The sequence below is a fragment of the Octopus sinensis genome, linkage group LG2, assembly GCF_006345805.1.
Source record: "Octopus sinensis linkage group LG2, ASM634580v1, whole genome shotgun sequence".
In the NCBI taxonomy this organism is placed as follows: Eukaryota; Metazoa; Mollusca; class Cephalopoda; order Octopoda; family Octopodidae; genus Octopus; species Octopus sinensis.
In genome coordinates this window covers 134,800,611-134,814,317 of record NC_042998.1, presented here as the reverse complement: position 1 = coordinate 134,814,317, position 13,707 = coordinate 134,800,611, and the positions used below count along the sequence as shown (strand labels likewise).

Genomic DNA, 13,707 nt, shown 5'->3' with positions numbered 1-13,707 from the left:
TTTGTATGAATCCCATTTCAGCCACTTGTGTTCACAACTGTACTCTTTCATACTATTGCCAGAGATATCTGAACTACCAAAAACGAAAACAAACTGCCTAACTGTTAGGCATGAAATCACTCAACATACTCCTACCTCTGGCCCACAAGCATACTGTCTCCTCACTCTACCTTTTCTACCACTGTACAGTGTTCATGTTTTTTCCTGCAGCTCTTCAAGGGAAAGGAGCTACAACCATGTTGATCTCACCAGTCTTGAAGGACATGTACAGGTTATGGGTTTTAGATCCAACCTACTAATCAAACCTTTAAAAAATCAGCCAATTATGTATTCCTTGCCTTATAATGAGGTAATTTATTTCTTTAAGATGGTTGGATAATACCTATAGTCTCAGCTGATCACACCTGGGAATCCAGCTAGAAAGTGTAATGACTGTTGTTTCTGATAGGACCCTATGGCAAAAGTGCCTGAGGGCTGTACCTCCACAACTCTCCCAGAAATAGTGAATGGAAAAAATAGATGGATGGATATTTATATTTTTGTTGTATTTCAGAACCATTTCTTTACTGAAAGCAATGCCTGAATTTTTATAGGTTTTACTTTCTCTCTATTTTATAACAGTTATCAGAAGAAACATCTTTATTGGAGCGTTGGTGTGCAGTATTAACACTATGCAGTGCTACAGAACAAAGTGCAAGTCTTCAACTAGCATGTACCCGGTTTCTGCATAAAAATGCAATTTTACTTCTCAAGGACCCTGATAAAGTATTAGGTAGGATTATTGCTTGTTTGTCTATAAAATAACAAATCAACTACTTATCTGGTCAACAAGTTGATTTTCAGGTATTTTGCAATTTTGTCTTATATGTTATTTTTGTAAATATGAATGAAAAATATATTTTTATAGTTTTAAAGTAAACTTTGATATAGATGTAAGCAACATATAATGCTTGTAGCATTGTTGTACTGAGGCATTCTAGTATCATCAGCCAGATGCCCTCTCTGTGTCCAGGGCTTGACTTGTCAAGACTTTCCAGGTACCTCTGTGTCTGTGTTATGTTGCATGCGGTCAAGCAAGCTGCTGCTTCTTCTCCTCCGTTCTTTTGTTGTCAGTCCACAAACGTCTTTAATGACCTCTTGTTCTCTTCCCCTCCCCACTTTCTGTCAGGATGGTCTTGGGCAGTGTCTTGTCCAAAATGTGATAGCTATGTGGACTTGATTCTCGATTGTAGGTGTTTTTGGACTTTCAGCTTCCTCAGATATACAGGTTCAATTTTCATCAAGTATTCTGTCTTAGGTTTCCGTCGTATGTTCCATGTAACTGTAGACTAGAGTTATTTGAAATAAATATAAATTTATCAGAGACCTTTTTTTTTTAATATAACATTTTAAATGAAATTTAGTTCTTAGTAGAATTACCAATAGTTTTGAACCACTTTTACGCAAGACATATCTTGTAACTTATATTGTTTTAAATATTTGATAAACATTGATATCTTGAGTAGAGATGGTATGAGGTCACTAAGATAGGACAAGGCAGTACATATTTACTAATCTAGACTTCATGATGCGAGAAGAGTAATATAAAAGCTTCATGAAAGATTATAAACAATCAGTGGCCCAGAACATTGGTATCAAGCTTCCCTTGGTTAAATCTTGCTTTATAAACACTTTGGAGTTATATTTTGTTTGTTTAGTAATTTGATCTGCGACAGCGTAGTAAAACTGAAGCTATCACATCATAAAATGATTATTTTAAACCATTTGAGTACAGACGAACTGGTATATTCAGTTATCAAATAATTCTTGTTGAAATGTTGCAAGTTGGCAGAATCATGAGTGCATCAAAGTGCACAGCCTCATACTTCTGGCTTTTTATATTCAGAGTTCAAATTCTGCTGAGGTCAACTTTGCCATATGTCTTTTTGTGGGTTGAGGAAATAAGTTCTAGTTGAGCACTGGGGTCAATGTAATTGACTTGTCTTCCCTCCTCTAAAATTGCTGGTCTTGTGCCAAAATTAAAAACTATTTATTTCTTCATAATACAGTCTATTATGAATTGTCAAAAATGTGAATATAATAGATTTTATAAATTTCATATAACTTGTCTGTCTCTGTTCTATATTTAAGAGATGAAGAATTATGTACATTATTTACATTTGATGGCTATTTGTCCTCATCTTGCTTGTTGTAAACACAACGTATCAGCTGATATACCCTCCAGCCTCCATCAAGCCGATGAAGGCTGGAGGGTATATCAGCAGAAACAACAAACAAGATGGGGACAAATATCCGTCAAATGTAAAATAATGTAAATAATGAACTTTGGCTCTTTCATGTACAGGTAAACTGAAATATACATTTTGGGGAATCTTAGTAAATCTGCTGCAGGAAGATGACATGCAAGTGAAAGAGTCTGCAGTTATAGTTTTGAACAGACTCAACCCATCTAACATTGGTAAGTAAGTTTCATCCATCATCATCATCATCATCATTTTAACATCCACTTTTCCATGCTTGCATGGGTTGGACAGAGTTTACTGAGGCAAATTTTCTGCAGCTGAATGCTCTTCCTGTCACCAACCCTCACTTGTTTTCAAGCAAGAAAATATTTTCTTTCAATACATTTGCACTTTGTCAAACATGCATACAAACATTGCACTTTCAGTAAAGTATACTAACCTCATTCCTCTTTGTTTGGCAATGCTTTTTAAACCGAGTTACAGGTTTGTTCTAAAGGAACAGCTGTTGTATGCAGGGAAGGTAACTGTACTACATTTTAATTAATATGAGATTATTTTGAAAGATGTAATGTGTTTCAACATGTGGTTGTGTTCCATCATGAAATTAAATGTTACATGTACTTATGTATCTTATGTCCCAAGTTTTAAATTTTTTCTTGTTTTCATTTTCTGAGCATCCAATTTTGTCAAATATTTTTCAATAAAGACACATTAAAATATTCAGGTATACATACATACATACATACATACATACATACATGTGCGTGTGCATGTGTGTGTGTGTGTGTATAGCATCCAGCAGAAGAAACAATGCCAGAACAGACAATGGAGCTTATTGCAGCCCCCAGCCTTACCAGCTCCTCTCAAACCATCCAACCCATGCCGGTATGGAAAACGGACATTAAATGATGATGACGATACATGTATATATATTTTGCTGACACCATAAGAATTTATAAACTTCCAAGGGAATGAGGAATAATTCCTTTTTGGAATTAGATCTCAAAGTAGATATAAAGCTTTATTTAAATATTGGGTTGAAAGATATAATATATAATTATGTACACATTTATATATATCATGCTTTTGTATACTAGAATGTGGAAGACATTTGCTGTGGGACTCATTGAAGAGAAAAATTCTTTATAGATTTTCTGTGTAAAAAATGTGTGAGAAATAACATCCTCCACATTCTCAAGTACTGGAACATTCATACCATTTGTTCTTTTATTTTTAGTTTCTGAACATCCAGCTTTAACCATTCCAAGTCTTCTCGAACATCTACTTCTTCAGCAAGACAACAGCAGTGATGTCTCACCCATACTCACTGCTATATCCTGGATACGAAATATTACCCAATCAAATAATGTAAGTAATTAGTTCATTAGTCTACTATACTTGACATCTAACAAAACCAATATAGGATCCTCTGCATGCTCACTTAGTGTGCTAGAGGTAGCAGTCATGCCTCAGTAAATTCAAGAAGGTGCGACACTAAATAATATTGTTTGGAATACACGATAGTTGAAAAAGAAATAACAAATGAAATATGCACAACTGATATGCCTTTGATCATATGTTTGCTTGTTAAGGCTGACTTAGATTTAAGCAACAACAACTCAATGACATACTGACTGAATGATTGATCATCTGTAATACATCCATCACCAGGGTTGTACACTCATAAACAAAAGACTTTTAACTCGCAATGGCAGAGTCATACACTTGTTAACAGGAACCACAAGGAGTTACTGCTTGCCACTTTAAACAGTAGTCAATGTATAAATGATGAGTGAATGCGTTATAAACTTGTGATGAGCTAAAACCTTTCTATGCTTTTAGTGAACGGTATGAGAAAAGACTGGCACGTAAAAAGCACCCACTACACTCATGGAGTGGTTGGCGTTAGGAAGGGCATCCAGTTGTAGAAACATTGCCAGATAAGACCGGAGCCTGGTGCAGCCTTCTGGCTTCCCAGATCCCCAGTCGAACCGTCCAACCCATGCTAGCATGGAGAACGAACGTTAAACGATGATGATGATGATATATATATATAAATATATAAACTTACAAGAAAACAAGCACCACCACTTATAATTCAATTAATGTAGAAGCAAAAAATTTAGCCACAAAGTTTAAAATAGAAGACAAAGTAGAAAAGCTTATCCCACGAAATTCTTTTATAACTCTGAAAGATCATAAAAATAACTTCACGCATAATCCTAGCTGTAGATTAATAGATCTCACAAAAAGCGAAATAGTAATTCTTAGTAAATCTATATTAAATAATATTATACGGCATATCAGAGCACACTCAAATCCTACTCAATGGATATTCAGTAGTGCAACTATTAAATCGTTCAAGAAAATAGAAGATAAACCCAAATGCAAATTTATTCAATTCGATATCATAGAGTTCTACCCCTTGATCTCCAAAAGGTTGGTTCAGAAGGCACTTGAATGTCTTATATGTCACTACTAGCAGTATCGCCCGGCGTTGCTCAGGTTTGTAAGGGAAATAACTATAAAGCATTTTTAGAGAGTTATAGCCAAAAAATAGGAAAAAAATGGGGGAAAAAATGATGGTAAATTTTTTTTGAGAGTTAAAAAAGGTCGAGTTGCGTTCCCTAGACAGTCTGTGGTTTGTGTTTCTGATTCTCGACCCCATGTCGAATTTATCGATTTTTTTCAGAACTGGGGGAACTTTTCAAAATTTTCGCTGCGTTAGTTTTGAATTATGACATTGGGCTATGTGTGTGTCAAGTTTCATCAGAATCGGTTGAAAGCCATGGTCAGGGTGAGGGTACAACCAAACAGACACACAGAAACACACACAGACAAACTGCCGTTTATATAGAGAGAGATAACAAATGCTGATATAGATATAATTATGAATACAAGGGAGTCATTAATCTTTCATGATGATTCTTATTGGCTAAAAAGGAATGGAGGTGTGGTAATTGGTATGGCATTGGGGAGCTATGATGGTGCAAAGATAGCTGATCTTGTAATCCTTTATATCCTAGATACCCTTAAAAAAAGAAATAAAATAAGCTAACATAGGTTTATATAGGGAAGATGGCCTCGGAGTAATATACAATAAAAATGGACATTAGGCAAAATATTTAGCCAGTTAGGCCTAAGAACCACAATTAGTACAAACCTTGAAGAAGTCAACTTCCTAGATATTAACATTAATCTTAATATAGGAAAATTTAAACCCTACCACAAACCAAACAAGGAAGCCTTGTACGTAGACAGAGGTTCCAGTCACCCACCAGTAGTAATTAAAAATATGGTTAACAACATTAGCAAGCACATCTCCAATTTATTCACCAACAAAAACACATTTGAAAAGCCACCCCATATAATGCTGCATTAGAAAGGCCCAACTTGAAGAATAGCATTTACTACATAGAACCAAATATAAATAGGCCAAGAAGATTCAGACAGAGGAATATCTTATAGTTTAATCCAACTTATAGCATGAATGTAGCTACTAACATAGCTAGGAAATTCTTAAAACTAATAGACAACCACTTACCACACGATCTTCAAGAGCAATACTGTTAAAGTTAGCAATATAGAACCAATAATACAAGGCTGTGTTTTCCAAAATGGAAAACATGTGATTAACTTGAAAATTGTTAAGGCACTAGGATATTTTCCTACTTTTCTTGACATGAAACCAATGGTAGCCTTAATTCACAAATAAAGAAATTATATCCACCAATGCAGTGTCGAGCACTCATTCTCATCATTCAACACACACACACATGTATATATATATGAAGTTTTCATAGTACTTTTTACTATTCCACATCACACAAAGCAATATATTTTCACTATTTTCTTATTTATATATGTTTGTTATTTCTTTTCTTTGTTCTTATAATCATAACATTTTTCATCCATTTTCTATGCAAATATTAACCGCAAACTCAAATTTGTATAAATTAATGGTGAAAGGTGTTTTCTTTCTTTTTGTTGTTGGTCATTGTAATCAACACTATCCTTGTAACTATTATTGTTAAGATATTGTGATCAATGGCTGAATTCACCAAACTATATTCTGGAGGATCTGTCATATTCTATGATTATTTTGAGTTCTTCCTTATTTACATTTTAGTTTAACAGCCTTAAAGGTATTTTGTACAAGAATTGTATATTATTAACAAATTGCATCCATTGAATATTGTTCATCATTTCACTTTATTCAAGTGCCAATCAGCCATTCTCTCTGAACTGGCTCTCTGCAGCTAATATTTTTCTCTTCTTTATCTTATTTTGACAGATATTTTCTTTTTTTATTTCTTTCTTCCCTACTATACACATGTATACTACTAGTTTTCTCTCTACTTGCTAACTTTAATTTATTTATTGTGTAAGCAGGAGAGTTTATAAGTGTGAATATGCAGAGTTGATAGGTTTAGGGAAAAGAAAATAGCCTTTTTGAGATATAAAAACATATATAATTGAGTAAGAAATGTCTGAATAAATGGACAAAATGCCACTAAGCATTTAACCCAGTATGTTAATGATCTGTCAGCTCACCACCTTGGTGCTCTAATATAACAGGATACAAGACAACTCTATCATTAATGATAGCTGTGAGTTCTGAAGGGGTTATAGTAGAGAGTGTTTGGGATACATGCAGATTTGATGTGATCCTATATACCTTGTGCTGGGCAAGAGAAGTAAGCTGATATGGATGAGGGAGGTTGACTGTTGGAGGGATGTGAGGGTTGGGTAGGCACAGTGACATCACTACTTTCACAAGAGGCATTATTTTGGTGGGAAGGAGAGATATGCTGCCATCCTTTGTTACACAGACTGCATAAAACAATGGGAATAAAACAAAAGGTGATTAAGAGAAGAAGCAGACAAAGCAAATGCAGATTTCGCTTGCTATATATATATATATATATATATATAATATATATAATATATTAGCAGCAGCAGCAGCATTTAACGTCTTAGCAAGCCAAAGGACTGTGCCAAGCTCTGTTGTCTGTTTTGGCATGGTTCTAAGGCAGGATGCTTTTCCTGATGCCATCCACTTTATAGAATGTACTGGATGCCTTTTTCATGGTACCAGCACTGGTGGGGGTCGCCAAGCAACTTGCAAGACAAAGTCCCTTGACTGGAACTAGTAATACCAAGGGAAGTAGCTTTTGCCAGTTGATGAGAGTTCAAAACAATAATAGAAGGATAATGTGTCTTGCTGTAGAAGAGTTGCAAGGATACCCCTAGTTGGGGAAGGAGGAAGGGAAAGAGTAACTTAAAAAGAAAGATGGAGATGAGAAAGATGGTGGTGGTTATCTGTCAGGACATACCCTCAAGGTACAGTGGGGTGGTGGTGAATATAGGTGAAATGATACAGAGGATTAGACTGGGTGGGTGAGAAGAGAGGTAAATTTTATAAGTATGTGAGGAGAGAGTGATCAGATGGGATAGCAGTGATTGTAGTAATTGATGGTGAGAGGTATGGGAGTGGTTCAGGGGGAAGGGGTTATATTAGATGTGTGAGGGCATTGGGAGTGATTGCAGATAAAAGGCGTGTTAAGGATGGAGGGTAGAAAGCATGGCTGGAGGAAGGTAATGATGAATGGAAGTGGTTATGAGGGTGGGGAAAGAAAAAGGAAAGTAACAAAAAGGAGAAGGTGCCAATTCTGCTCTCTGATGATTATGGTTGAAAAATACCAGAGATAGAGAAGCAATGAGAATATGAGATGTGGGGAAAAGCTTGGTGAGGCAGAGCTCTGCATGTACAAGCATTTACCAAAATGATTTTTAAGATATCAAATTTATTGTGGTGGATGGATCTTCTCGAGAACAGCAGGGTGTCAGATATCTTGGTCCTTTGTCATCTCCTCCATAAGGCTCAGCATTTTGAGATTGGCCTTCAGTACCTCATTTGGCAGTGGAGGATCACGCTGCTTGGTGTGTGTGTGTGTGTTGAGTGTGTTATGCTTCCAATTTAACATACATTTTGCTATGCCTGCAATGGTGAGTAGGTCTTCTCTTGAATGTTGCCAATCAGCTTGTCCTTATGTTTATGAAATGCAACATTTTCAAATAAGCCTTCATCAATTTATTCCATGTCTTCATTGGCTTCCTTCTTGCATAAGTTCCATTCAGACATTTTAAACATCTCAGTGATAATTCCTGATGGACTAACTGTCTTTCCTGCCTTCAAATCCTTAACAATTCTACCCACCATATTGCTGTCAGTTTGAATGGCTGATGTCTGTTTTTCTCAGAGTAGACTTCCTTTCTCTCATGCATTCTTTTCATTCAATGTCAAAGAGCAAAAGTGCCATAATCATTCCATACACATTTCTCGCCAATGATGTCTTAATTTTTCCACACACATGCCTTGTAACCCAGAATACCTCATGCTGCTGATCCTCATGTCTTAGAACAGTGGCAAACTTCTCCTCTTGCTCAATATACTTGATGCTTCTCTTCTTTTGATCTGATGTTGCTTTTTGCTGTCTCTTTCAATTTTTCTCTTCGCTTTTATGGCTCCATTGTCACAACTATTGCCCTGCTATGTCACTCTGTTTTAACCTGACACCTTGCACCAGTCATAAATTCAGTCTGTCATCTTCTGTCTCTTTGTCATACGTGTCATGTAAAACATCTCTGATGCTGTTGCAGATTGTTAGCTTTTTTAACTTCCATATACTCCTTCTTTGCAATTTCTTTTTGTCTATTGTGTGACGGGGCTGAATATATATATGAATAGCTGTGTGGTTTAGAAATTTGCCTCACAACCAATTCAGTTCCATTGAGCTGTACCTTGAGAAAATGATTTCTACTATAACTTCATGCTTACCAATGCCATATGAACAGAATTGGTTGAAGGAAATTGTTTGTAAGACTGCCATCTATGTATGTGTTTGTATGTATGTATATGTGTGTGTGTGTGTGTGTGTGTGTGGTGTGTGTGTATATATATATATATATATATATATATATATAAGCGCAAGAATGGTTATGTGGTAACTAGCTTGCTTACCAACCACATGGTTCCGGGTTCAGTCCCACTGCATGGCACCTTAGGAAAGTGTCTTCTTCTATAGCCTTGAGCCGACCAAAGCCTTATGAGTGGATTTGGTAGATGTTTGTGAGTATGTTTGACAACTGATGTTGGTATGTTTACATCTCCGTAACTTAGCAGTTCAGCAAAACTGACCAATAGAATAAGTATTAGGCTTACAAAGAATAAGTCCTAGGGTCAGTTTGTTCAACTAAAGGCAGTGCTCCACCATGGACGCAGTCAAATGACTGAAACAAGTAAAATAAAAGAATATATATATATATATATATATATATATATATATATATATATATATATTATATATATATATATATATATATATACTGTTTTGGGACCACTACTGTTCATAATGGCCCTCAGCCACGCAGAGAGCCACGATCACAAGTTATGCAGATGATACAAAAGTTTCACAGGTAATAAAGAACCTGCAATGTGAGATGGACAAAATATATAAGTGGGCTGAAAAGAATAGCATGCAGTTCAATGCTGAAAAGTTTCAAGCTTTATGCTATCAGCATGCAAAACTAAATGCAATACCCAATAAATACATTGGACCTGGAGGGATTGCAATCCCAGAGGCACAATCAGTGCGAGACCTGGGTATTTACATGAGTAATGATGCAACCTTTCATGTGCATGTTGCTAAATTGGCAATGAAATGTAGGCGGCTGACCGGATGGATTCTTAGAGCCTTTAGAACAAGAGACCAGGAAACCATCATGATCCTCTTGCTCTCAGCTATGGTCACCATTCAGTGTCAAATTAATCACAGAACTTGAGGCGATCCAACGAAGCTACACGAAGAAGATAGCCTCTGTGCAGCACATAAGCTATTGGGAAAGACTCAAGAGATTAAGACTCTATTCCTTAGAGTGTAGGCGAGAAAGATATGCCATAGTATACATCTGGAAGATCCTGGGAGGACTTGTTCCAAACTTTGGCATCGAGAGTTACACAAATACTAGAATTGGGCGCCACTGCATAGTGCCAAGGACTCCAAATTTGCCATCAAGATGTAGGACAATATACTGTGATAGCCTGGGCTTCAGAGGTACACACATCTTCAATATCCTCCCGAAGGACCTGAGAGACCGACACGGGGTGGATGCAGATGTCTTTAAAATAAAACTGGATCTCTTCCTGTCAAGTGTCCTTGATGAACCAACTTCACAGCAGGAGGTGCAGATGAGGGCAGCTGCATCAAACTCTCTCATGCACTAAATGTCAATTGCTAAAAAGCATTCGTGAAGTAAAATCATGTAGCAACACCAAATGGCAGTGCCCCAGCATGGCCACAACTCGTGAGCTGAAACTAGATAGAATTAAAAAATAAATATACATATAAATATATGTACATATATATGTACATATATCATCATCATCATCATCGTCGTTTAACGTCCGTTCTCCATGCTAGCATGGGTTGGACGGTTCGACCGGGGTTCTGGGAAGCTAGAAGGCTGCACCAGGCTCCAGTCTAATCTGGCAATGTTTCTACAGCTGGATGCCCTTCCTAACGCCAACCACTCCGTGAGTGTAGTGGGTGCTTTTTACGTGCCACCTGCACAGGTGCCAGGCGGGGCTGGCAACGGCCACGGTCAGATTGGTGTATTTTATGTGCCACCGGCACGGAAGCCAGTCGAGGCGGTGCTGGCATCGGCCACGAGTCGGATAGTGCTTTTTACGTACCACCAGACCAGGGATCCTGGCTGGTTCAATTCGATTTCGATTTCGCTTGCCCCAACATGTCTTCACAAGCAAAGGGGGTTGGCATGGGTGCCTGTCGTACGGTCGCATTGGAGTATTTTACGTGCCACGGCCACGAGTCGGATAGTGCTTTTTACGTACCACCAGACCAGGGATCCTGGCTGGTTCAATTCGATTTCGATTTCGCTTGCCCCAACATGTCTTCACAAGCAAAGGGGGTTGGCATGGGTGCCTGTCGTACGGTCGCATTGGAGTATTTTACGTGCCACGGCCACGAGTCGGATAGTGCTTTTTACGTACCACCAGGCCAGGGATCCTGGCTGGTTCAATTCGGTTTCGATTTCGATTTCGCTTGCCCCAACATGTCTTCGCAAGCATGGGGGGTTGGCATGGGTGTCTGTCGTCGGATGAGGTTCTATATCGACTTCGCTTGCCTCAACCGGTCTTTGTGTCCAAGGGAGGAAAGGCATTCATAAGTGGGCTGGGCTCACTTGTCCTGCCTGGTCTTCTCACGTACAGAATATTTCCAAAGGTCTCGGTCTCTGGTCATTTCCTCAGTGAGGCCTAAAGTTCGAAGGTCGTGCTTCACCACCTCGTCCCAGGTTTTCCTGGGTCTACCTCTTCCACGGGTTCCCTCAACTGCTAGGGATTGGCACTTTCTCACACACCTATCTTCATCCATTCTCGCCACATGACCATACCAGCGCAATCGTCTCTCTTGCACACCACAACTGATGCTTCTTAGGTACAACATTTCTCTCAAGGTGCTAATGCTCTGTCGAGTATGTACACTGACATTACACATCCATCGGAGCATACTGGCTTCATTCCTCACGAGCTTACGCATGTCCTCAGCAGTCACGGCCCATGTTTCGCTGCCATGTAGCATGGCTGTTCGTACACACGCATCATACAGTCTGCCTTTTACTCTGAGCGAGAGGCCTTTAGTCACCAGCAGAGGTAAGAGCTCCCTAAACTTTGCCCAGGCTATTCTTATTCTAGCAGTTACACTTTCAGCGCACCCACCCCCACTACTGACTTGGTCACCTAGATAACGGAAGCTATCAACTACTTCTAGTTTTTCCCCCTGGAAAGTGACGGAAGTTGTTTTCTGCAGATTTTCAGAGGTTAATGCTCCCGAGCATCTGCCACATACAAAAACTATCTTCCCAGTTAGCCTACCTTTGACATTGCTGCACCTCTTATGTGTCCATAGCTTACACTGGGTACATCTTATAGAGTTTCTACCTACACCTTTTCTACAGATCGAGCAGGGCCATCTTCCTGAAGATATTTGTGGATTGTCTACCTTTCTACTTATTAGTACTTTGGTTTTAGCTAGGTTGACTCTAAGGCCCCTTGATTCTAAACCCTCCTTCCACACCTGGAACTTCTCCTCCAGTTCTGATAGTGACTCAGCAATAAGAGCAAGGTCGTCAGCGTAGAGGAGCTCCCAGGGACAGCCTGTCTTGAATTCCTCCGTAATTGCCTGGAGTACTATGATAAATAGGAGGGGGCTGAGTACTGAACCCTGGTGGACCCCACCTCTACTTTGAATTCTTCTGTGTACATGTTGCCAACCCTAACCTTACTTATGGCATCTCTGTACATGGCTTGCACAGTCCTCACCAGCCATTCATCTATCCCTAGTTTCCTCATTGACCACCAGATAAGGGATCGGGGGACCCTATCAAAAGCTTTCTCCATGTCAACGAAAGCCAGGTACAGGGGCTTATCTTTGGCTAGGTATTTCTCCTGCAGCTGCCTTACCAGGAATATAGCATCAGTGGTACTTTTCCCTGGCACGAACACAAACTGCATCTCATCTAAACTAACTCTCTCTCTAATTAGTTGGGCTATGACCCTCTCCGTAACCTTCATTACTTGATCCAACAGCTTGATACCTCTGTAATTATTTGTATCTAGGGCATCACCTTTACCTTTGTAGCAGTTGACTAGTATGCTGCTGCACCAGTCATTGGGTATGACTCCTTCGTGTATCACCTGGTTGACTATACGGGTGACTAGGTTATAGCCGACACTGCCAGATATTTTGAGCATCTCTGCAGTAATTCCTGATGGGCCTGGGGCTTTCCCTGTCTTCATGCTTCTAATTGCCTTAGCTACCACGGAACTATCAACTCGGATAGCTGGTCCCTCTGTAGGGTCAACATTCGGCAGACTCTCTTTATCCCATTCATTTTCCTCATTCAGTAACCTTTCATAGTGGCGTCTCCAAGCTTCTCTCTTTGCATCCTCATTTAGCGCAAGTGAACCATCCTCCATGCGAACACATTTCTCTCCTACCACATCACGATTCTCTCTCACACACTGTCTTGCAACACGAAATACCTCAAGTCTTTCATCCTCACGGCGCAGGACATTGGCAAATTTTCTCTTATCTGCTTCCCCTCTGGCTAGATAGACCTGTCTCCTAGCTTCACTTCTGGCAGTCTGATACCCTTCCCTGCTACCACCGTTCTTCCAGGCCTTCCAAGCCTGTTTCTTTTGTCTAATAGCCCTGTCAACAATATTGTTCCACCACCACGTTATTTTGGGTCTTAAGGGGACTTTGCACCAGCCACAGATCTGGTCAGCGGCTTTCAGCAGGTTGTCCCTCAGAAACGTCCAGTTGTCTTCTACCCCGTGTGTAGCTATACCCCCTTCCACTTCGTCAAAGGCTTCAAGTAA

At 39.1% G+C, this 13,707-nt stretch overlaps 1 protein-coding gene across 1 annotated transcript in view; it reads left to right on the top strand.

The window, feature by feature from the left end:
- Positions 1–13,707, top strand: part of LOC115232342 (thyroid adenoma-associated protein homolog) — an 89,394-nt gene that overhangs the window by 67,910 nt on the left and 7,777 nt on the right. The window contains exons 37-39 of the mRNA XM_029802177.2: positions 622–772; positions 2,345–2,458; positions 3,481–3,611. Coding sequence (XP_029658037.1) covers positions 622–772; positions 2,345–2,458; positions 3,481–3,611 — 396 coding nt within the window. The remainder of the gene's footprint in view (positions 1–621; positions 773–2,344; positions 2,459–3,480; positions 3,612–13,707) is intronic.